The following is a 26558-nucleotide window of genomic DNA, read 5'->3' as shown; positions in this document are numbered from 1 at the left end:
TGCAGCAATCGATTCTTATGATATACGGATTTATTTTGTAACTATAGTGTGAGTCAAGTCGAGTTCTTTTCAGTTGCTTCGGCTAATGAGTAAACGACCGGAAATTCTCTAATAGTTGGGATTTATTTAAGAACCGATTATATAAACAGGAATAGTGGAGTAGCACAAAGAAAACAAAATGTAAATAAACAATCCCTACGGCCAAACTACAGAAGCAAACGCATCCAAATAATCGGATAATAGAATAATGAGGACCGAATTGCAAATGAGGCTCTTCTTTTAACTCTGTATCTGAATTTCTGCAAGATGTCGATAGTGCATTCGAGCATTCCAATTTTACTTGTCCGATAACCCCAATTACTTAACCTAAGTGTTTAGGCGTAAATGACGCCTGAGGTTGGGAGTATTACTGCTTGCTAATGGTTTGGACTAGTTGTCCCAGAAAACCCCAGACCCCAGAAAAAGCAGGATAAGTGAGGATGACTGAAGTCGTATGTCAACAAAAAAAAATATGTTTTTCAAAATAGAACAATGTCTGTAGATATATGAAGAAAAAGAAGAGCAATTGTGAAATCAGGTACTCATTGAGGGATTTTTAAATAAGCTATGTATACAAAGGAGTATAAGTGATTAATGTTGTTATTCGGCTAGGCTTGTTAGTGAGTGAGAGAAATTCATTTCTCAGTAAGTTTCAAGAATGGAAGGAGTAGAATCTGAAGCCGAAAGTTTTCAGTAAGGATCGTAAGAGTCGTTCACAATCTCTGGTTCAAGAAAGAAAACCTTGTAGACTCAAAAGCTTATTTACATATCCAGGGGTGTCAATTCAAAAAAATGTAGGGTTTGTGGTGTAACCAGTAGAGAACTCTTTGTAACTCTGTGGTGTATGTCACTCTTTGAAACTCATTCCTTTTTATATGTCCATTGTCATGGCTTTAATACAAATATGAAAAATGTACTTATGTATTATGCGGTACCCACCGCTATATACTGTATGAGGAAACCAGACAGGAAAGACGTTTCTGTTAACAAGTTGCCGGATAAGTCTTTGTTGTTGTTTTAACCGATTACATGCTAAAGTTGCTTTAATTCGATACGTCGGATCAAGGATGCCCGAACGCACTGCAAAATCAGTAGCGCAAAATTTATGATCAGTCCTTCAGTTTCTATAGTACCTATGTAAATATAATAAAAACTTACACTAATGAAATTACAAAATATATGTTTTCCGCATATCTTGAATATTAAACAATGGGCGTAAAGCTGATATAAAAAGAATCGAATAGTCAAAATGCATTGAATAAAGTTTAGTCTATTTACCAAAACTAGTGGCATGATATAATAACAAAAAATGAAAAAACTGATTTGTTTTGTGTCCACTCCCCTCTTTCTCTCTCTCCCGCTCTCTTTCTCTATTTGAATTGCCTTCCTCTTTTTCTTATTTTTATAATTTTTGCAGGCTTTTTTTGGAAAGTGAAAAGAACCCATCATTCCTTCTATCAACTTTTGCCTCTCATACTGAATCTAGTGAAGAACAAACAGAATTGGTAGAAATGCGAGAGATTATTGTTGAATTCTTAAAACTGCTTCCCCGTTTAGAGAGTCTTTCTTTTGAGGAGTGTCCTTCAAATTTACTCCTTTCAATATTTGAACTTTTTGGTCTTTGTTTTGAAGAAGATATTTTGGCTTCGGCTTTGATTTACTCTATTGGAGATACTCTACTAACCTCTGCAGTTCACTGCCGAAATTTAGCTGCAACTAGAAGGTAAGTAATGAAAGCAGCACATACCCAGGTGGGGGGGAGCACTTGCGGCTCATCTCCGCAAAATAAAGGAACTTTTACGATATTCCGCCTAATTATGTGTATTTTCATATGATCTGTCTGTTTTTGTGGGGTGGGGGGGGGTCGATCTCCTCCCCTCTAACACATTTCTGTGAACATTGCTGACCGGAGATTCTTTACTTCTAGACCATATAAGTGTTGATCACATTTTAGATCACATCATCAATAAATTTTGAAATTGGCATAATATAATTTTATTGCCTCCAAAATAATATTAGTTAATTGAGCTATATTATAATTTCATTAAATTTTCTGTTAATTAGATTCAAAAATTTAAGTTTGGAACTCTGAAATAGTGTTTTATTGCCCTATCGTACTTCATAATTCTCCAATGAAACCCTAGCAGGGTGATTTTAACCCAACTGTTGCAATAAGTCCAACCAGGTGAGCCACTAGCTGGCAACCTGCTCTACTGATCCTACGCCAACCATAATCGGAGGCAAAGAGATTGTGTTATTGTAGAGACACTGGCTGCAGGAATGAGCTGGGCTAGCCATTACCTCTTATCGAGTAGCTCCCTTGATGATGGTCAATTATATATCGCTACTTTGAACAACTCTGAGGGAAATAAATAAATTGGTCTGCAAGTTATCAATGGTTGTGTTATTGAAATGAGTTAAAGTAAGGAATTGATCTACAAGTCGAGAAATAGATTTTGATGGCTGGAGTTTTGAAAGAAAAGGCTTGAGACCGTTTAATTAAAAGACCACCTCCCCGATCCTATATATAGACAGTTTGACTTCTTTCAAATGAAAGCGATGTCAATCGCTTCGACTATTTTGTCAATCTAGGCGATGATTAAATTAATCAATGAAATTGGTTATATATCGGTATTCGATAGTTTCGTTCTCTAGTCAAAGGACTTGTTGAACTACAAGTATAAGATAGAAAAAAAACACACATACGCAAATGTTTGAATTGGAAAAAAAAATTAGAAAGAGAGAAACAAAATAGAAAGAGACGCACAAATATTTGAGTCGGAATCAACTATAATTTTAAGAAGAGACAAATGTTTGAATTGGAAAAATAATTTTAGAAAGAGAAAAAAACGAAAGCGAGAAAAAAAAATAGAGAGTCGCACAAATATTTGAGTCGAAATCAACTATAGTTCTATAATCAACTATCAACACCAAGGAAAATATCTCCTTTTTGTCTCCAAATATCTCCAAAGCTGTGTGCCTAGCCAAAAAGTCTGTCGGTGGTATAAAGGAGAAACAAACACGTAGCGTGCACTGTTTGTGAAGACTGAATGAAAAATATTCTGTCTCTTCCACGCCCCCTCCAACTAAAAAAAAGAAGGAAAACATTTCCTGAGAGTTCCAACCAGAGTCCCGAGCCATGATACAAAACACGTTATAGATGCGAAACTATGTATAAAATGGTACTATGCACCATAATACGTATAAACCTATTGATGAAACCTACTGACTAAATGCAATCTATAATGATAGTATATTCGCTAGCCTTTAGGCAATATAAAGGGAATGCTCTCTTTGGATTATCTAAAAACCAACTGAGATAAATTTGGTCCGATGCTTCAGATTATGTTGTTCTCTCTTCAAAGACGATTTCTGCCGGTTTTATGACGTTAAATCATAGTTTTGGCTGCAGTTTGCCGAAGCTACCATTATACAGTTTGCCGAAGCTACCACTAAGTGAGGATAACATAATTTTAGCTAAATCGTATTGTGAATGCGCTTTTAGTGAAATAACGGTCCAATTAAAGTCAGTATTTAGTTTTGGAGGAGTGGTTGATTGAGACTGAAACCCTCGAAACCTTCACAGTTGTGATATAATTGCAACACTGTTTTTAATGCTTTTCTCAAGGATAGGATTAACAGGAATGTATGATCAGTCACACTTAAATCCTTTTTATCTACATTACCCTGCTTATCTTCACTTTCAGAATAGCTTAGCAAACGATTTATGGTAATTATATCAGAACTAATAAAACATCGCATTCAGTCGTTAGGCATGACAGTGGCGATAATGCAACGTTAGTGAAATCGTATTATGAATGCGCCTTTAGTGAGATAACAGTTCAATTGAGGTCAGTATTTAGTTTCGAACGAGGGATTGATTGACACTGAAATCCTTGAAACCTCGATGAATTCTTAGCCGTAGTTAATTTTATTTTAAATGCAGGTAAATGTTAAGGATGATATAGTACTTATTTTTGAAATCACTTTTGAACCCACTGTATATCGCTTTAAGCTTTTACAGTATAGTAATATTAGCAGTTAAAGACCATCTATAGTACAACCCCAGTTTATAGGGTAAACAGTCGCTCCGGGAGTTGCACTTTCTTTAATATTTTAAAGATTAGTTCGTGATCTTGGTTAATATAAAAAGCAAGTGTCTGTCACTGATAGTAAAGAGCAACATTAAAACTCGAAATAAACTCAAATTACTCCGCATATGAAGGTGTTTCCCCCGTCCTAAATACTTTGCTCTTCACGCTAAAGTTTTAGCAAGTTTAAAAAAGCTTCCTATTCTAGTTAAACGGCCGTTGTATTTCACGAGTCATTCTTTAAAAAAAATGTGGCAAACAGTCAAACTTTAGCGTAAAGAGCAAAGCATTGGGGGGGGGGGGGTAATCCCTTCGTATACGGAATAAATTCTATTCGTTTTGAGTTTTAATGTTGCTCGTTACTTTCAGTTGAGAATACTTGTTTTTTATTTAATTTCTGATGATTCTTCAAAAAATGGCGGTAAATAGGGCTCGCTCTCCATGAAAAATTCCCTCCCCTTACGGGAAACTCCTCCGTAGAAAGTTCTTCACAGTTTGTTACCATGGGCTGTTTGGAAAACTATAAGAGATTTTATGGCTTGATATTTAAGTTGGTTTCTGAAAGTTTCTTTTTCACTGCTTTCTTCTAAATATCACAGAAAGACTGTCCGAAAAGTGGTTGCTCACTTCTCTGCAAATCTCAAACTTTGCAAACAGTCAAATTTTAGCGTAAAGAGTAAGGCATTGAGGAGAGGGGTAACCCCTTCGTATACGGAATAATTTCTGCTCGTTTTGGTTTTAATGTTACTCCTTACTTTCAGTTGAGAATATTTAATTTTTATTTGATTTCTGATGGTTTTTCAAATAATGGCGGTAAATATGGCTCGCCCTCCATGAAAAATTCCCTCCCCTCGCGGGAAACTCCTCCGTAGAAATTTCCTCACAGTTTGTTACCACGGGCTGTTTGGAAGGTAGAGATTTCATGGCTTGATATTTAAGTTGGTTTCTGAAAGTCTCATTTTTACTGCTTTCTTCTAAATATCACAGAAAGACTGTCCGAAAAGCGGTTATTCACTTCTCTGCAAATCTCAAATTGTGGGAATGATATATTTTTCGTTCTGTGTTGTTTTTTTTGTTTTTTTTTTCAGCGCTATTATGCGCTTCTAACTTGCTTAGAAGTGATGTTCAGTATTAACTAACATGTTAGTATAAATTGAATGGGCAAAAGATTCTTGTTTCTGGGTTTGAAACTTGGCAATATCATTTTGACAGAAAGACGAAGAATATGAAAGGCTATTTCATTTTAGAAAGGTTAAAAAAATTGAAGTTAATTGCAACATTGTTAATATTATTTGAATAATCCTCCCAGCACAACCGTGTAAGGAACCACATTATTCAGCTACACGCTTTGATTTTTGTCAATTTTTCTCTATAAATTTCTATTTGCGACGAAATAGTTCGAGTGTGCTCCAGGACCCAATAATTATTAACGGTCATTAAATATTTGTTATTACCTTCACCCTAAAATGGCAAACGACAAAATTACCGCCTAAAATTCCTATAATAGATAAAAGGGGATAACATTGCCGTCCATTCTGCACTTAGAACAATTAAAAATTCTTATAATTCTGTGTTATCCGTCCTAAAATGGCAAACAACAAAATTACCGCCTAAAATTCCTATAACAGATAAAAGGGGATAACATCGCAGTCCATTCTGCACTTAGAACAATTAAAAATTCGTATAATTTCGTGTTATCTGTCGTCTTGGAATAGAAACAATAACGAATAATTACTTATCAATAACAATAATTGACTTTTTGGAACACACCTTTGGAGACTTTATTTTTCTTCTCCTGTATAATTACGGAAAGTTTTTTTTTTTCAGCTTACAGACCAATTGCGCGTTTTTCGTTAATAAGGTCGGAAGAACTGCAGGAATTATATAACATATTTGTTGCACTGGTGATTCATAAATTCCGTTTTTAGTTTGTTTTTTTCTTATTAGCTTGTCATAAGCTTCAGCCTAAATGGCAGAAAGCAAGAAATTGATTCTCATAATACACAGAAGGGGCCTTGTGTTAATCGTCATCTTGGAGGAACAATAATAACAAATGATCTTTTAGGATAGTCGAGTTCTGGAATACACCCTTAGAAACCTTCCCCGCTTTCAATAACTACTAATACTACTAATAATAACTCAATGCAGAACCAAGCTACCTGTGACCAACACAGCTACGCAGGCTCCCCCTCCGTCCCAATCTATTCAAAACCTGCCTCACACCCTCCTAAGAAGTTCTCATTGCACTTAAATGTTTCCTTGCGACATCTTCTTTCATCCTTTCTCTCATTATAACCCTAGAAAGCGGGATTGAGCCATATTTTTCGTACAGCTTACTGTTTGAGATATGGTCAGTCTACACGACTGACCATATCTAGAACTACTCCACTGAAAGCTCATGTTTTTGCAACTGCCCCATAACTCTCGTTAATATTTGCACAATTTATTTTTCGTTCTTTTTTTTACAATTTTTTTCCAAAATAAAATCATGTGCACATCACAGAGCAATCCGTGATGCCCAAAACAATCCGTAGGTAATTTCCAATAGATCTTCTTATTATGCAACATCGCCTTTTCACCTTCACTTATTCCTAGTCTTAGCGGGTTAGTCTTCTTGACATTAATTTTCAAACCTATTCTTGCACCCTGAACTCTTAAAACTTCTAAAAATTCATTCATTATGCTAGTATTTTTTCATTTAAGATGCTTAAACTATCAGCATAATCTAAGTCTATGAAAGTTTTACTTCCCCAATTGATTCCTTGTTCTCCCATTGCCTTTCCTGTGCTCCTTAGTACAAAGTCCATCAAAATGATCCATATAAATGGTGTAGAACTGCTTAACTCCTGATTTAATACGAAAACAGCTACTAGCCTCATTTCCTACCTTAACCGCAGCAATGCTATTCTTGTACATGGTAGTAATCACATACTATAGAATTGTGTTCAAAGGCACTTAATGAAACCTATTACAGTTATTTACTTTTTGTGCTATAGAGTTCAATAAGCTGTAATTCATCCACTTACAGATAGAAAATTCTTGGTATGTTTATCTATAGTATGAGCTAACAAAATTTATGGTTGGGGCCAAAGACTCTATGGAGTTGCAAGATTTTTTTGATTTTTTTTTGTTCCCAAGAAATGGATTTTGATGTCCCAACTGCGTTAAACAGAACACAATAATTAAGCTAAGTGTACTTACCCTTATTAACTGTAATTACCACTATAACATTATGTAATTAGCAATTAATTGTGGTTAGCTCTTTTTTACGAAATTTTTTGTGCAGGTTTTTTTTAAGTTTATAGACTAATTACCCCTTTCTTTCATAAAAAGGTCAGAAGAACTGCTGGAAGTATTGAATATGTTTATTACGCTGGTGATTCAAAAATTCTCCTCCTGCGACTCCATTGATTGGTTGGAACTCATAAAGTGTTTACCTTTAGAATCATCCAAGTGGTTTAATCTACTATCTGATAGACAAGCTGGAATTCAGATAAAGAAAGTTGCGGCTGTTCTTATTTATTTATGTGATAGGGCAGAAAAGGAGTAAGTGTTCCTTAAAATGCTGATTTGTATTGCCAGACATTTTTTTAAAATTATGTTGAAAACAGGGGGTTGAAAAACAACTCCTTGGATGGTGTTTTGGAGAAGCGCTGAATATTCTCATCTCACGATCGAGAGCCTTTTCCGACAGTACACAGTGACGTATAATAAAATAAAATAAATAAATAATTCATAATATAAGTAAATAAAATAAATACTCGAACCATGTAATAATAACAAATTAGAATGAAACAGTAAGTTGGAGTCTATTGCTAAAAATTAAAATGCTATGCCTCCCGAAGTCCTTTTTTGGAGATGGGGATAGCATGATCCGCTAGGGAGTATTTTAAACCAACAATAATTTAATTTTAGGTCCAATTTCCTAAAAAAAAATACTAGAGGGGGAGGGGGGTCTTTGAGCCGACATATTTGAAACAATAAGAAAAATATAATCGTGAACTTGAAAATAGTCTGAAATCCAACTGAAAGAAGACGATAGAAAACGGATTGAAATATTTAAAAAACTTTAATAAAATAAGCTTTAAGCCTCCAAACTGTCTTATGGGGTTCGTAATTGTACTCCTGGCGAACATTCCATACGAATACGGTTAGGACGTACTTGAAAATTTATTGCGATGACAATTTTTAGAAAGGGATAATTTTTGGCAATAAGGGTCCTTATCTAATTTTGTTGAGTTGTAATATTTTCCCAATAACCCCAAATGTCCCAAAACTATGAACCTGATCAGACGCAACGCTATAGCGTTGCCTATAGTAAAGAGCAATATGGGTTCAACGTTCGATTTTTTTTTTTTTTTTTTTTTTTTTTGTCCAGAGACACTGTATATGGAAGGGGTGGTCATAAAAACTTTGCGATGACAATTTTTAGAAAGGGATAATTTTTGGCAATAAGGGTCCTTATCTAATTTTGTTGAGTTGTAATATTTTCCCAATAACCCCAAATGTCCCAAAACTATGAACCTGATCAGACGCAACGCTATAGCGTTGCCTATAGTAAAGAGCAATATGGGTTCAACGTTCGATTTTGTTTGTTTTTTTGTCCAGAGACACTTTATATGGAAGGGGTGGTCATAAAAACTTTGGAGGGGCTCATTCGATTGGAAATCGGAAGTTCTAGTGTTCTTTTAAGAGTAAAAAGTGATCAGGGGGCAACTATCCTCCCCCACGTCTTCTTTTCCCCAATTGCATCCAATCAAAGTTTTCATATTGAAAATTTCTAGTTAAGCTAGTTTTTGCTATCTTGGAAAGGGGTTAGGCAAGGAAAATGAAACTCTCAGTAATGAATCCAGGGCCAAAAACTTACTCTGGGAAGGTATTACCGAGCTTCTATGTTAACCCCCTTCTGATTTCTAAATCTTAGAAGTTTGCCTACTTGACAGGTCCTACACCTATTGAAATTTTGACAACATAAGATTTTACCTTAATCTTCAGTTATCAGTTTGTTTTTCTCTGGTTTTAGTTTTAATTCCGAAAATATAATTCCTGTTATTTGAGTAGATTTTTAAGCCATACCAGATAGTTTTTTCTAAATTTAGGAAATGTATTTTCCTAATTTTTAGCAGATCTGTGAAACCTCATAAATTGAGATTGAGCAAAGTTGTGAAGCTGAAAATAGTTTTCTTGTACTTCATTTAAGTAGAAGATCTATTTTACAAAGTTTCACTTTTATAACACAAAGACTTTTAAAGGTTATCAAAGGTCAGGACCCTCGAGAGGGAGAAGGTGTGGAGGTAGGTACTTCAAAATTCCTTCCCAGGAAAAAGTTTAGTCTGTAGACCCACCACTGAAAGTTTCATTTTCCTCACCTAACCCCTTTCCAAGATAGTAAAAAGTAGTTAAACTAGAATTTTACCTTTTTGATATAGCCATATGTTTAAAATAATCCAAAGGTCAAATAATTATCCCTCTGGGATTGACAAAACCCCCCACGGCCCCCAGAGCAAGGGCAATCTAGGCAAGCTGCCCATTGTTAACACATAAATTCTTTTATCAAGAAAAGTAGGAATGTTTTATCCTGGATCTCCAAAAAAAACTTAGAGTATTATGGTGAAATTTTAAGGAAATGTTGAGAGGAATGCCAAATGCAATCAAATACTGTACATTCTGTTTGTCAAAAGGATATATCAGTAATATCCAAGGAACGGCTATGGGTATGAAATTGAAACTTAAAGGGTACGTTGACGGGGATGTGTTGAAATGTGATTGGAGGATTACAAGGCCCCTTCTCTCAACACTAATCAAAATTTTGAAAAAGTGATTTAGTTCAAAATATGTAAAAGGTCTAGTATAGTCTAAAGAACATATAACAATGCCTTCAGTGTTTACACAACCCCCCAGTGCCTTGGGGCAACGGTTGTAAGCTATGCCCCAGGGGCATACAAGGTTTTTATGGAATGAATGGTCATATAAACTTCAGATTGGGCTCATTTAATTTGAACTCGGAAGTTATAGTGCCCCTATTAAGAATTCTAGTTCCCTTTAAAGAGTAAAAAAAGACGGAGTGCGACTAGCCCCTTCCCCCCGACTACCCCTCTTTTCACAAAACGCATCTGATTGATAGCCATTTTTTTCAAATAGTCTAAAGAACATATAACAATGCCTCGAGGGTTGACACAGCCCCCCCCCCAGAGCCCTGGGGCAAGGGTTGTAAGTTATGCCTTGGGGACATACATGGTTTCTATGGAATGGGTGGTCGTATAAACTTCAGATGGGGCTCATATGATTTTAAATCGGAAAATATAGTGCCCTTATTAAGAGTCAAAAGTAATTTGAGAGCAACCACCCCCCCCCCCTCCCCGCCCATCATTTTTCCAAACACATTCAATGAAAATTTTGAAAAAAAACTCAAATAAAATTCTCAAATTTGGAAAGACTTGTTTTCCAAGGAAGGGGGGGTATTTTCCGGGGGGGGGGTATTACTTCAAAAAATAACTTTAACTTAACGGTTCTTGAGGTAGTTTTCAGACCAATAAAGTAGCGCCGGTAATAAGGTAATCAGCATGTAACAAGTAGATGATCAAGTAACAAGGTGATAAGGTAGTCAGCCTGTAACAAGAATGAATACTACTACTACTAACAACTCACCGCAACACCAAGCCACCTAAGGTCAACACAGCTACGCACGCTCCTCCTCGATCTCAATCTATGCAAATCCTCCCTCCTTTACACCCTCCCAGGAAGTTCCCATTTCCCTTCAATCTTTCTTTATGGCATCCTCCACCCCAACCGTGGACGACCTGCTTTCCGTTTAGCCCTAGATGGTTGGCCGAGGCACTTCTCAATTATTAACCTAAGAGTAAAAATTTGGTCGGCACATCCTCTACCCTTTCTAAAACCGCACTGTTCTTCTCTTATAACTTTGTGTACAGTATCTCTCAGTCTAAAAAGTATCATATTACTAAGTAATTTGCTCACTACAGAGACCAGACTAATGCCTAGATAATTGCCATGCTCACTCTTATCACCTTTCTTATACAGTGGTTTAATTAAGATTTTCTTAAAATCGCTAGGTACTTCCCCTTTTTCTAAAATCATAATCATAATCTTCATTAACTTAATTCAAACCTTAGAGCCTTAGAGCCAACATATTTTAGGAACTCATTTACCACATTACCAGCATCTGGAGCCTAATTGCTTCTGAATTCTTTTAGTACTATCGCTAATCCTTCCTCATAATACAAATCTCCCATCTCATCTATGGTATCACAAACTTTTTCATTTTCCTCTATATCTTTCCCTGAAACTCTATCTCGGTTTAACACAATCTCAAAATGTTCTGTTCATCTCTCTTTAACATTTTCCTTACTAATTGTGGCCCCGTTCCTATCTTTAAACTGGGACAAGCCCGGATTGACTACTCCCTCTCAATTTATTAATATGCCAGTACAATATTTTATTATTATGCCGTCTTGCTGCATCTTCCAGATCCTCAGAATTTTTCTCAAGGGCCTCCACTTCACACCTCCTTAGTTTATTTTATAATGCTTTCTCCCCTTTATTTACATTCCTTGTATTTTCATATGGTCTATTACTCAGACAATTCTTGTACAAGCCCCTTCAACTGTCTATATAAAGCTTTTTCACTTATATTCCTAGCTGCGCTCCTGACTTTCTTCCCTAAGTCACCATCAGCAACTTCACAAATTGTTTTCCTAAACTTATTCCATCCATCTTCCATGCTTTCAAATTTTAAACTCTCCAATTTAGTATTCAACTGTTCCTAGAAAGTTTCTCTCAAATTTTCATCCTGGAGTCTTCCAACACCATGACTTCCCAGGATGTACTTACTCTTCCGAAATTTCAGCTTTAAATTAACCTTAGACACTACTTGATGGTGATCTTAGTAACTGCATTGATAAAAGAATGTCAATAGGGGAGAACAAGGAGGCAACTATCCCACAGAAAGTATAAAGGATGTATAAATTCTTATTTTCTCCCTGAGCTTTTAGAGATGAAAAGGCTACTAGATGAATTATTTAGCTAGAAAGTTTGAATATAAAGGGCTATTTTTATTTTCACAGCAATTGAATCTGTCTTCTCTTGCTATTTCTTCAAACGAAATAAATGTGAGGCCATACAAATTATAACATTACCAAAGTAAATAGAACTTGCATATTTATTTCTTTGCGTTATTTAGGAAACAGACAAGTTCACAATTTTTTTGGTTCTGAATTGTTGCCGCTCAATGTCTACCCCCTAAAGGCTAATGTCTAAAATCGATATATATGAATTCTGAAATCACTTTACTGAACGCGAGAAACATTTTAATCTGTGTTACTTTTTTTAATTAAAAGTATTTTAATAAATGCTAGTCAAGCTTACGAAAATACTTTTTTCTGATATGTATGTTTCTGTGACAATTAATTCTAGTTTCTTATTTTAATGTAACTCTACTTTTGATCAATTTGTCTCCTTTTTAGTCAGTCCTTTCAAAGGTCTAGAAAACCAAAGGCTAGGAAAAATTTTCAGACCTGTCAATTTGTATGCTTTTGATTTCGATTAGCCGCTGTTTGTAGGGTTCATCTTTTTACTCTTAAGTTGTTTATGCTCCTAACCCCCCTTAAATGTTTTGCCTCTAATGATGTTTGTTGCTCTGATATTTACGTAGTAAATGGCGACTATTTGGCGGTAAATGAGGAATTAATACGGTAACTTTTAACTTGTTACTAGGGTACTATTATTTGTTTACTTGTTAAATATCCCGAACAGACTTTGTTTTTTCTCTATAATAAAGCCAATTTCTCTCTGTATCTCAGTATGCACTCGGAAAATGAAATATACCAAAATATGATGAAAATATAATATTTTATTAATAAAATTATGGAAACCACAGCAGGAATTATGAAAAGCAGGCCGCCCAGAACACATTATATTAAATACCTAACCTAAACAAAATACTGACTCTATATATTAAATATTTAATTAGAATATACATGCATTGTAGTTTATCTCTCTCAGATTATCACTGAGTACATACTGAAATACAGAGAGAAACCAGCTTTCCTCAGATCAAGAACTTAAGTATGGTCGGGATATTTAACAAGTACCATTATTAGATTTCTTAGTCTTAATAGAAAAATGTTATCTTGAAAAAAAATTCGTATGAACTTTTAAAGGAGCCTGAAACCCTTCGAACGTGATCTCACAGTAAACTGACGTCATTATTGAGGGTTTTTGACTATTTTTAAAAACTTCTGTAAGTTTGTTTTTTCATAATGACATTTTACTATTAAAACTAAGAAAAATAATAATTACCTAAGGAAAAATAATAATTACCTAAGGAAAATAATAATTATATAATAACCTAAGTGTGTTTACGTCTTTAAGTATGTTGGCGGTTAATCTAAAAAAGACGAATTTTATGGTTTTTAGTCGAATTGGTAAGCCCATAGATCTCGGTGGGCGAATATTAGTTTCTGGTAATTCTCTAGAACAGGTTAATTTAGTGAGGTATCTAGGTTTTTACCTAGACTGCAATATGTCGTGGAAACGTCACAGTGATCTTGTAGCATCAAAAGTTGCAAGAGGCCTTGAAACTATATGTTGACTGAAGCACTTCGTACCAGGTCGGGTGATGTTGCTTCTTTATCATGCGATTATTAGCCCCTATTAAGGGCTAAGCAATTTCTGTTAAGGGCTAGCAATTTATATGGTAATTTTAGACGTGCACAGGTATTACAGAATAAGGCAGTCCCTTTGATAGGGGGCTACGTTAAAGAAACTAACGATACAGTAGCATGTTTTAGGAAATTAAAGGTGATGGATTTGGGACAAGTTCGTCACTACCTGGCTGTGGTTTTTACTTACCAGTGTTTTCATGAAGTGTGTTCATCGGTATTTTTAGATTTTATTAGACAAAATAATGATTTGCATGATTATTATACAAGGAATGTGAATAATCTGGTGACGGAGTATAAGAGTCGAAGTCGAACTGGATTTCACATGAAACATCTGGGCCAGGGGGTATGGAATTTTCTTCCAGATAGTGTTAAGGCGGCTGAACACCTGCTTTTGTTTAAAAAGAAAGTAAAGAATTTTTATTAGGAGGGGTGAGGAGCCATGATTCAGAGATTGAAGATATATGTTATCATTATATATATGTTGTCGTTATTATCTTCATTTTTCTTTTTTTTTCTTTTTTTTCCTTTTTTTCTTTTCTTTTCTTTCTTTTTTTTCTGTGTTTTATGAGAATGTTCCTTAGTACGTGTTAAAAAGAAATGTGAAATTTATTTAGAAATTTAAAAGTTATTTTTTAACTAAGTTGAAATAGTTTGTGGTAACTGGCCAGTGCTAGTGCATTTATGTCTCCCCATGGGCGGTTACCTATTGATCATGTTTCACTAGGTCCTTTTGAAATAAATTAATCTAATCTAAAACCATTCCTGAGTCAATTAAATATGTCGTTTTTTCTCACGGTACTTGTCTAAAATATAAAACACCCTCGAGAACTTGTATTGCGAATACCCGGTTTTTCACCCTGTCTATACTAGACAATAACCTTCGGCTCGCTGAGAAACCGCATTGTAGTTTTTTTTTTTTTTAATTGAATATTTAGTTTGTATTTTGGTTAGGTTAGGTTATTTTAAGGTTACCCGCTCTGGGCGGCCCCCCTTCCATAATCCTTTTGGTAGTTTTCATAATTTTGTTACCAAAGGCGTAGCTACAGTATTTTTATTGGGGGAGGGGAAGAGTTTCTCTGCGGTGCTGAGACCTGGCCGGCTGCTGCTTCTGCTCGTGATGCCATAGACGTGGCCCAAACAAAGTTCTTGAGAAGTATTGAAGGGATCAGATGGGACGACTTCGTCTCGGACACCCGATTGCTGGCACTATCAGATCAGACCCCCAACTCTCGTCAGGTCGCTGCACGAACCCTACGGTGGTTCGGCCATTTGGTCTGCATGCCAGCAGAAACACCCGCCAGCACTCTCTTTAATTTTGATCCCCCTGCGCATGGCTGGAAGTGCCCCCGCGGAAGGCCCCGGTTCAGATGGAGGGACAGCCTCACCCAGTACCTCTCAATGATCGGCACTGATATACAAGAAGTAGTCACAATTGCACAAGACTGTTCCGAATGGATGCGAAGAGTCACGTGTCTCTCTACGCTGGACCACCAGCAGGAGCATTAAGTCAAGTCAAGTCAAAGAGGGGGAGAGGGGGTAATATTGAAGTAGATGCTATTCAAGCGGTAGTGAAGAAAAGTAACTATCTAACAAATACGCTACTTGGTGAATTTAAAAACATTACGCAATACATTATAAACAATAAACACACATTAAACAGTCATAAATATAAGTGCTGGTGTATGGCTTTTACTAAAATTGTCAGCAATGAGCTGCTGGAGACGACAGTAGTATAGCGTAAACAAGTTTTTTGGGTGGGCAAAGGTAAATGGCGTATACACTTGGCTTTTTTCAGCTAGATTCACGACTAATGCTGCAGTACATATCCCCCTCCACTTCCCCCAACCCCCATGCCCACCCCAGGATGCTCAATCTCATAATTTTTACCAAGCTCTATTCTAATAGCTCTTATCGCGCTATTCATTTGCTCGTAATTTTGAATGGATTTTGACTAGTAAGCGAGCAGAAGAGGGGAGTTTCTTGTCGCAAGGGTCGTTGTACCTGCTGGGAGTGTTACTACCTTAAATTGCAAGGATCTGGTAGCAAGAAACTACGCTTCCTTCGCTTATTGGTATGCTGCAGTACATATCCCCCTCCACTTCCCCCAACCCCCACGCCCACCACAGAATACTCAATCTCATAATTTTTACCAAGCTCTATTCTAATAGCTCTTATCACGCTATTCATTTGCTCGTAATTTTGAATGGATTTTGACTCTGTAAGATTTAATTTGTTGTACTAAACTTTTAAAATACGTGATTTACTGAAATATTATTTATGGTTTTTATTAAATTGATTTGTTTTTTGGTTCGCCAATTTATATTAATTAATAGCATTGATATCAGCAGTTCACATTTAGCATTTGGCCTATGAACATCTATTGATATTTAAGCCGGATTAAATTTTGGAATAAATTACAGTGGATTGCAGTAACCGTCAGTTTCGCAATAAGTGAAATAATAAATTGATACTTACGGACTATTTTACCATTGGATATATTTACTCACTCATATAAGGTGCCCTATTATTCTACTATCTTTTTAATTGGATTTAATAATCTGATTATAATTCAATTTTGCTAATAAGCGAACAGAAGAGGGGAGTTTCTTGTCGCAAGGGTCGTTGTACCTGCTGGGAGTGTTACTACCTTAAATTGCGAGGATCTGGTAGCAAGAAACTACGCTTCCTTCGCTTATTGGTATTTGGCCCCAGACACTCTTGATATTTCGTTTATTATGGGCGAAAAAAGTGATACAGGTTACGGTGGAAAGATTATTATCAATCCTCTGCTGAACTATATTTCACGTTCGATGAGAATGGGAGAAAAAGCGGAAGTGATTATTGCAAAAGCCATGAGTTTCTTCTCGTTTGATGATATTATTGACGCAAAGACTTTACTCCACCAGGAGTTAAAAATCAAAACTCGCCTAATCAGGCATTGTAAGAAGGAGGAAGAAAATGTTATAGACATTTGCAAGTGGTTCGCTCAAACGGCTAATCGTGACAAAAGTCTAACTCCAAGGTTTGCCATATTGTCACCTTGCTCCGTTCCTGCAGTGGATGAAAGCACATCTGCTACGGCTATCTGTCACTTAACCGAAATTAACTGAAAAGTTGATGGACTTTATCACATAGCACAAAATAAGCCGATCCCGTGGGTTCCTAGCAAACCAACCGACGAGCCTACTCAAAGACCTAGCTATGCCGTTGTTCTTAAGAACATTCCTGATAGTTTGAACACTCCTGCAGCCGGAAAGGAGTTTATTGACACCTTATGCCCCAGTGGTGACGATATAAATGAGCTTCGCAAATCAAAAAATGATTAGAAATTAGTGGTAAAATCGAAGAAAGCAGCAGATGCAGTTGTCGCTTTGTTGAAGAATAACATTCAGGGCGTTACGGCAGCTGTCCGCTCGCCGAGCCACATTGGTGTCCTGAAACGAGTCCCGGAGGACTTCGATGAACAGTCACTCAAACCGCTCATCCCAAATGCCGTAAAAATACTGCAATGTGGTACCTCACGTGTCTTCAAAGTACATTTCGAATCGCGAACCGAGCTCGAGGTTTTTCTTCGTAATTTTGTGAAAATACACTACGAGAAATTACCAACACAGCCTTCTGTATTTTTGCCGAAACGGTGTTATAAGTGTCATTTAGTTGGTCATCTTGCAGGCGAATGCACAAATCAACCAAAGTGTTAGAAGTGTGGATCAACTGATCACACTTCCGATCGCCTAAATAAGTCCAATCAGCCAGCATTCTACACGAGCTGCAACTCAAGTGGAAACACATGCTATAGCATACGCTGTCCTACAAATAAGTCAACAAAGCCTGATATGAAATCCGGTGTTTCTCAAATTTCATGAACCGTGTGTCTTGGAACATAAACGGCAACTTTGCTGACCGATCTTTAATAATAGCTGATGCTGAAAACCAGCCATATTGCAAGTGTTCCTGCCATAAGTGTTCAAGAGTACTTTGCCCTTCCATTGTCTGTGAATCAGTTAGACATTTTTCAGTCTCATTTGATGTATGCTGTTCCTGCTGGGCGTAAGCAGGCCCTTGGCCGGTCCTCTGGTGGACTTGTAACTTGTGTTCGGAGAGATATTGAGTCAAAGATTTTATTTTCAACGCAAAACATCCTTGCAGTGCAAGTAAGTGGTAATTTAGTAGTAGTTAACGTGTATCTGCCGACAGATTACCGGGATGACTATTAAGAATAGCTTTTTGCCATAAATATCGCTACACTATCAGAATACCTTCTCCTAGCTAAGCGTAGGAAACTCCCTACAGTTATTTTAGGTGATTTTAATTGCTCATTGAGGGCTAATGTCAACGAGATTGATAGTATTGAATCTAGTGTTCGGGAAAATATGATTTACGGTTTACTTGATAACTTGTTTATCGTGTCAGACAAAACACAAAAATTCACATACATGCATAGCACAGGTTCCACATCTGATCTTGACCATGTGATTTGTTCAAAACAGTCTTCCCCCTCTCAAGTGCGCGTCTTTGATGCTCTTTTTTCTTCGGGCCGCTTCCCAATAAAATTGAATATATGACCTCCCTCTTCAACCACTCGCCAATCTAGTCAAAAAGTAAGATCGCAGAAATGGGTAGAGCTTATGAATTGAAAAAAAGGGATCCCTTCCTTTACAATCACGTACGTGATAGCATTATATCAAAAATAAAAGTTCCATACAATCTGCTAATACAATCCACTCCTAGCCACGAAAAGGAAGCGCCTATTCAGCTTAACACGTACACTGCTCAGTTTCACATGCACTTCGTCTAGCTGAGGAAGCGGTAGTGCCAAAACGAAAAATCAAAACAGGAACACAACTAAAGGGGTAGTCAGAAAATGCGGCTTTAGTTGATGCGTGTGATAAGGCTAAATTCTGGCTCTCTATATGGAAAGATTGCTGATGTCCACGAACCGGAATAGTGAATGAAATCCGGCTTCGCACCAAACGTAAATTTGCCAAAGAGCTAGCTAACCATCGCGCAGAAATTATTTGTAAGTCATCGAAAATTGCTTTGCGAAACCCCAATAATATTTGGAGGTCCATGCATGATATTTAAAAAAAACCAGCCACTGATGCCTCGTCAATCCCCTTAGAGTCATGGAAAGCACACTATAAACAAGAGTTTTCACCCCCGTGCCCAGAAAAAAGCACAAAATTCATATATTATCTCAATAACCAACTATCACATGCAAGTCGCACCGATTGTGTTGTATCAGTTTCTGATATTTAAACGCCCTCCGTCATCTTAAAAAAAAAAGAGATCGCAAGGTATTGACAAAATTTCTGCAGTCCACCTACAAAACCAATCGTTTCTGCTTATTGAACATTTAACCCTCTTATTCCAGATGATTTTTGCACAAGCTATTATTCCTAGTACGTTCTGCGTCGGAAGTCTTACACCGGTACCAAAAAAGGGAAAGCCTCCTGGGGAATGCACATCATTTCGACCTATTACAGTATCTACCACTTTTTGCAAGATATTTGAACTTTTGATTATTGAGGAAATTAATATGAAATGCTACGCACCACCTTTCCAGTTCGGTTTCCAGCCTTTGCTTGGATGTGGATATCCTTTAAGTGCGGTAGTTTCAGTACTATTGGATGCCGAAAATTCTGGGATGTCAATTGGAAGGGAAATTTTACTTCTAGAGTTTGGGAATTACCTTCCCCTTTGCTCTTTGTTTAAAAAAAAGGAATTCTATTAAAGTTATGCAAAAGTTTTTCTTTTGTGAATTGGGGAATGTGGGGTATACATTTCCAGAGGGGGGGTTACAGTGAATATCGTTTTTGTGTCTATAATTCCCTTCACAAGTAAATCTTGTTATACTAGTGTTGCATGATAAAACTGATAACAATAAAAACAGAGAATGGGTTGGTACCGCTTATACGTGCTCACAGAATTTCTAAATTGTGTTAAAAATATACATATTTTTTTAAATACACTTTATTCTATTGTCAACAGAAATTTTGTACAACATGCGGATGTAGAGATAAATGTCCCGCAAGTAGTGCTGTCATTGTGTGAAAAACGACTAATTTCTATTATAATTTTTAGCACGTTTATGACAATTCTTTTTTTGGAGCTTGTTGAAAGAAATATTTAGAAAAGCAAAAATAGTGAGAAGTCACATAGTATTGTACACAGAGGCAGTCCTACATTTGTGGGTTAGTATGTGAATCCAAAACGTAAGGAATAGGAAGTTATCAGGGCCTATTAGGTATTTCAATAACAATTAAGAGAATCAGAGTTTCAATTAAATACTGGAAAAAAATTAAAACAATTAAATGATTCCTGGAGTGGATCTCCCTCTACCAAATTCCATGACTAAACTATACTGATTTGACCTATCTAGTTATTATTTGAAAAAAACTACGTTTTCTAAAGAGTTAAAGAGGCTGAGTCACAAGTTCGAACCTTAAAACGTACAGGGATTAGGAGGTACAGTTGGGGGGCTGCCGCCCTCCAACCCCCGCTTCCGTATATGAAAGGGGCTGTGCCCTCCTCAACGCCTCGCTCTTTACGCTAAAGTATTTATTGTTAAAAAAAAGAGTTGTGAGAAAGTCAAACTTTAGCGTAAAGAGCGAGGCTTTGAGGAGGGCACAGCCCTTTCATATACGGAAGCGGAGGCTTGGGGGCGGCAGCCCCAACTGTATCTCCTAATCCCTGTACGTTTTGAGGTTCGAACTTGTGACTCAGCCTCTTTAACTCTTTAGAAAACGTAGTTTTTTTCAAATAATTTCTGCACGTTTTTGTACAGTTTATTACTTATTATTGCTTGACTAACTGTAAGCCGATCGTGTCAGAAGTTAAAGTTGGAGGGTTGCCGCCCCCCAAACCACCCGCTTTTGAAGATTCTTGTGTTAAGGCTTTCAATTCCTGAATACTCAAATCAAATGCACAGTAAAATTTTCTTTTTTCAACTTTTCTTAGAGCATGCGGGTATGCGGCATGTTATCAAAGTAGCGGAGACTTACCTGTAAACGAAAAAAAAATTAAGCAACAATCCTAAAATGCTTTATTTTTACACTATTAAAACCTTTTTTAATTTTCATCAGACGAGACGTAAGGTTTTATCGACTTGAGTAATTAAAATCTTTTGACATTCATCAATGAATGACGTAGTTCCGAGACGAATGCCGATGCAAGCTCTTGGCAGCATTCGTCTAACATGGGCTCTTATGGGAAAAAACGAGGTTTTTCGTAAATGTAAATTCGGGGGGTAATTTTTTTGGTCTGAAAATATCAAAAGGCCCTAACAGGTCGAATTTCGCTTCAAATGAGTCTTCATTCACCTGGATCCATTGCCAACTGTGGCCTGTAGGCTTGGCTAAAAAAAAAATGATGAACCTTAAGTGGCTAGATTTGGTTTTTGGAAAACAGGAAAGGAGTGATCGGGTTGAGCTGAAGTTTTGAGGATAAGCTCCTAGGCCCTAGGAAAGCTTGATCGGACAACGTTAAAGGGGGGCTGTGGTGGGAGGGTCGAAACTTCCGGCCCACTTTCCCCCATAAAGATAAAGTCTGATGGGGGTGAAATTTTACATGTTTCTTAGTTTGAGCTTTGGCTACAAAATGCGATCACCGCCGTCTCTCTGTGACCGCTAGGACCGGAAATCGCTTAACATTGCGTTGCGTCGCCTCTTTAAAGAGGCACAATTGTGCCTCCTTGATAGGTTCTAGGCATTTACCCCCCCCCTCCCCGGAAAATATGACCCGCAAAAAATACCCCCCGGAAAATATCCCGCGGAAAATACCCCTCGGTTAATGCTCCCCCCCCCCGTGGAAAATAGGGCTTTCCAGATTGGAGAATTTATTTGAGTTTGGTTTTTTCAACTTCCGTAGGGGAAAGGAATTTTGGTACTTGTGTATTTGCGCCACTCATTCAAGTTCACGTTGTGTAAAACTCGAGAACAAATCGGTTTTTTTGTTAGTTTCTTCATTAATTTAGAAAAAATTTTGGGTTGTAGATTTGCACATTAGGGGGGGGGGGGTAAAGTATAGCGGGTATGCATGCAAAATGTGTTTGGTACAATTATTCTGCATATTAGATAGATAGATAGATAAGTGTATTTTAAAGCCAAATATACGGCCATGAACACAGTAAAACAATATAAACGAAAGGCACAAATAACATAAACTTTGATGAGCGATCATCATAAAACACTTCAGTGAAACACCACATTAACCTAATAATAGTACTTAATGCTTCGAAAAACGGTCATTGAAAAAAAAAAACAGTTAACACTTGGAAACACCTTTTTTTTAACAAAATTTTCTGATACCTCCCTATTCTTCTGTCAGTTTTATTGGCCATATGCCTAGAAAGAATTGTTTTCTGACTTCAAACTGTCCCAATACTTTACCCCCCCCCCTCATGTGCAAATATATAGACCAAATTATATATTTCCCCTATGTTTTGTCACTTGTCTTTGTCTTGTCTCGCGCTAAGCTGAAAAAAACTAACGAAGAAACCGGTTTGTTCTCGAGTTTTACACAGCGTAAACTTGAGTGAGTGGCACATAATGCACAAGTACCGAAACTCAAGTACCAAAACTTCCCCCTGCGGAAATTAAAAAAAAATCAAATAAAATTCAGAAATTTGGAAAGCCTTATTTTTCACGGGGGGGGGGGGATTTTTCGCAGGGGATATTTTGAAAGGGAGGGGGGTATACTCCGGCCACCCTAGTTATAGTACGAGTATCACTATATAAAGCACTAAGTCCCATTTTCTTTTTCATTCACAAAATTGTATTCAGTGTATATATATATATATATATATATATATATATATATATATATATATATATATATATATATATATATATATATATATATATATATATACCTTATTATTCTTGACTGATTCTATTTGTGTCCTATTTGCAGATGTAAAGGATATATTTGTTTCCACATTTGAAAGTTTTAAAATAAGGGAATCCAATATTGAACTGATAGATTTTAGGAATTAAAAGCACCTTAAATATCAGGGGAAAAATTGACCTGAGCAAACATGGCGAAACAGGAATCACAAAACATTTTTCAATTTTGCAATTAATTAAAATAAAAAAAAAGTTTTTTAACTGAAAGTAAGGAACGACGTTAAAACTTAAAACGAACAAAAATTATTCCGTATATGAAAGGGGCTGTCCCCTCCTCAAAGCCTCGCTCTTTACGCTAAATTGTTTTATTGTGTAAAAAAAAATAGAGTTGTGAGAAAGCCAAACTTTAGCGTAAAGAGCGAGGCGTTGAGGAGGGGGCAGCCCCTTTTATATACAAAATAATTTCTGTTCGTTTTAAGTTTTTAACTTCGTTCCTTACTTTCAGTTAAAAAAAAAAATTTATTTAATTTTTGAACGTTTTTGAATTAATGCAGGTTTTGATTTTGGCTCACCGTACACGAATAATTAAAACAAAATTTGCATATTAATTTTTCTTTTTTTTGGTTAAATGGCTTTCTCGAAACTTGTTTAATTTTATTTACGAACGTTTTTATTAGTAATAAATATACGTAACTTACTAATTAACTTACGTAACGAACTTCTATATTGATATATTTTTAAAATGTATATTAGGGGGTCCCTCCCCTAGTCAATACCTTGCTTTTTAAGCTAAAGTTCGAATTTCGTTCCAGTTCTTTAAAAATGACCCCTTAATCACAAAGGCCGTTAATTACAATAAATAGCTCTTTTGAAAGTACTAAAAAATCTGTGGCTTAAAGAGCGAGGTATTGACTAGGGGCTGAACCCAATCATATACGTAATATTTTCTGCTCGTTTTAAGTTTTGATGTTGCTCCTTACTTTCAGTTGAAAAACTTGTTTTTTTTTAATTTAATTTCTGGTCGTTTTTTAAATAATGCTGCGAAATCTGGCGCCTCCTTCATAGTAATGTCCCTACCTCCATGAAAACTTCCTTCGTGGAAAGATCCTCCCACGTAACCCCCGACCCCCTCCCCCCAATGCCAGAAAAAATCCCCCCTGAAAACGTCTGTATACTTCCCAATAACCAATAGGCCTACTATATGTTAACGTTGGGTAAAGTTCATAACTTTCAGCCCTCCCCCCGGGGGCTTCGGGGGATTAAGTCATCCTAAAAGGCATAGTTATCATATTTTCGTCCATGCTGAACAAAATGGCTCTCTCGAAATTTTGATCGGGTGACTTTGGGAAAAAATGAGCGTGGGAGGGGGCCAAGTTGCCCTCCATTTTTTGATCACTTAAAAAGGGCACTAGAACTTTTAATTTCCGTTCCAATGAGCCCTCGCACGATATTCTAGGACCACTGGGTCGATACGATCACCCCTTAAAAAAAAAATAAATAAATAAACACGCAACTGTGATCTTTCTTCTGGCAAAAAATACAAAATTCCACATTTTTGTAGATAGGAGCTTGAAACCTCTACTGTACAGTAGAGTTCTCTGATACGCTGAATATGATGGTGTGATTTTCATTAAGGTTCTATAACTTTTAGAGGGTCTTTCCCCCTTTTTTCGAAAATCAGCCAAAAATTTTCAGGCGCGTAACTTTTGATGGGTAGGATTAAACTTGATGAAATCTATATATTTGAAATCAGCATTAAAACCTAATTCTTTTGGTGTATCTATTGGTATCAAAACCCCGTTTTCTAGAGTTTCGGTTACCATTGAGCCGGGTCGCTCCTTACTTACAGTTCGTTACCACGAACTGTTTGACTAGCCTCACATTTTTACTTGATGATAAAGATTCAAAGGCAGTATATTTGGAAAAATATTAATGTTGAACATATTATGAAGCGTAATGGACCTGTTTTTTTCTCGTTTTCCTTATGAAAAAAGAAAAGAAGCATGGATTAAAGAGCAAATTTGACACTTAAAATAAGCAATAGTTTTAAAGCTACTTAATAAATTATATTTTTTTTCTAAATTATTGGGGGGACTGCCCCCTGTGCTCCCCCTCGACGACGCCACTGTTTGTTACTTAAGTATTGTATTTACATCATATTTTGTTTTATTTCAGTTCATTAGTATTCACCAAACTTCACTTCTCGAGTGTGTTTTATATAATAGACAAGTACCTTTCTCACTTGCCGGTATTTCTTTGGAACACGTTTTTAAACTTGTAGTTACTATGGGCTGTTTTTGAGCCCTTCAAGTGCTCAAAATGTAATTTCCCCCATAAGTGGTTATAGAATCGTAAGATAGCATAAAGAAAGGCATCAAGCGATGTATTCGCCATTGCTCAATTATGTTGAAAACTGTATAGTTACCTAAATCTCTTTAATCTATGAAACAAGATGAACTTAATATCTAATTTCCTCCTATTTAATCATTGTTTGTGTGGCTCTTGGACACGATACAATTATTTTTCTTGACTAATCAATATTTACTGCTATACAGTCTATTGATATGGGGCTGTGGCGCAATGGATAACGCGTCTGACTACGGATCAGAAGATTCCAGGTTCGAATCCTGGCAGCCTCGTTTTTTATTCACAAAAATATCTGAACCTGGTTTGACTATTAATTTGACTTGACTTAGAAGTAGAAAAACACAAGAATTTCCAGCATTCTTGGAAAAAGTATAAATTTTTCCACCTTTCAATCGGTATAAGTTTTGTCCGGTAGAAATTATCCTATAATATAGCAATGAGAAAATAAAAACATACAGTTACCATTCTTTGCACTCTAAAAGGCCTGAGGGAGGCATTAGCCGAACCTTCACATATAGAGTGGGGTGAAGGGGTGGCAGTCCCCTCCCCACGTACGCAGATATTGAATATCTTTGAATAGACTGCAGTATGAAAAGAAATTTAATTGCCTAAACAGCAAAAAAAAAAACCGGTGATTGCAAAAATATTTGTATATATTTTAACAAGGGATTACAACAATTCAACCCTTAAAAAATAAAACCAGAAGTTTGAAGCTTAGTAGAAATCGTTGTTAGAAATTGGAATTGCTGCAATAATCAAATATCTTTGAATAGACTTCAGCATGAAAAAACATTTAATTGCGTAAAGAGCAAAAAACTGGTATTTGCACAAACATTTGGATATATCGTCGGCTGGGAGGATGATTGTCGTATTAGGCATCTCCGGCCAAAATTGAGTTATGAATGCCATCTAGTGTAAAATTTTGCGTAGAATCTGAATCTGCTTTTTGTTTTGCTCTACTGGCTACCGTTCCTGAGTAAAAGACCAAAAACCATTTGTCGTATCGGACATTATCGCTGATAATCCGCTAGCGAAATTGTCGTATTGGAAAATTGTCGTATCTGGCTGTTTTGCCGTCACGCACTTCAGAGAAGAAGAAAATGGCGCGTCCAAGGAAAAACTTGGCGAGGGATTTTGAAGCAATTTTTGATGAATTTGGCAGGTAAAGTGTCGATTTCTTCTAGGCCTCTGCACCCTATAGTATAGTATAGAGTAGGGTCTCTGCACCCTGTAGTACAGGGGGAGCTACACTGCACCTTTACCCAAGAGTATATCAAATAGGCTACCTGATTTGTTATGATTTTTGGTGCATATATAGTTTGATTTGGAAACAGCATTGAATTAGGAATATGGTTCTATTCCTAGATAACAGAATTGTCTTGTCTATTTACGCACATTATTGTACCACTGCACCATCTCATAATGCGATTTGCTAATTTGCAGAACTCAAAGGAAGTATCAAATTTTCTTGAACAAGTAGGCTAGCCTAGGCTATTTGATTAGGCTGAATATTTTAGCCATATGGATTGCTG

The 26558-nt window shown here is 36.5% G+C and overlaps 1 protein-coding gene and 1 non-coding gene across 6 annotated transcripts in view; both read left to right on the top strand.

Annotated features, from left to right (window-relative positions):
• The window catches only part of LOC148954383 (uncharacterized), a 253036-nt gene that overhangs the window by 181594 nt on the left and 44884 nt on the right, over positions 1 to 26558 (top strand). For all 5 annotated transcript variants that reach the window (XM_089087072.1, XM_089087068.1, XM_089087069.1 and 2 more), the window contains 2 exons: positions 1457 to 1762; positions 7464 to 7676. In XM_089087072.1, coding sequence (XP_088943198.1) covers positions 1457 to 1762; positions 7464 to 7676 — 519 coding nt within the window. The remainder of the gene's footprint in view (positions 1 to 1456; positions 1763 to 7463; positions 7677 to 26558) is intronic.
• TRNAR-ACG (transfer RNA arginine (anticodon ACG)) lies at positions 25226 to 25298 on the top strand. The gene has a single exon. It is a non-coding gene; the product is annotated as a tRNA-Arg (tRNA).

The sequence above is a fragment of the Artemia sp. Qi Xiang Cuo genome, chromosome 3 (assembly GCF_049724085.1).
Source record: "Artemia sp. Qi Xiang Cuo chromosome 3, ASM4972408v1, whole genome shotgun sequence".
NCBI lineage: Eukaryota > Metazoa > Arthropoda > Branchiopoda > Anostraca > Artemiidae > Artemia > Artemia sp. Qi Xiang Cuo.
Note: the sequence above shows the minus strand (reverse complement) of the source record. Positions and strands in the feature narration are given on the sequence as shown.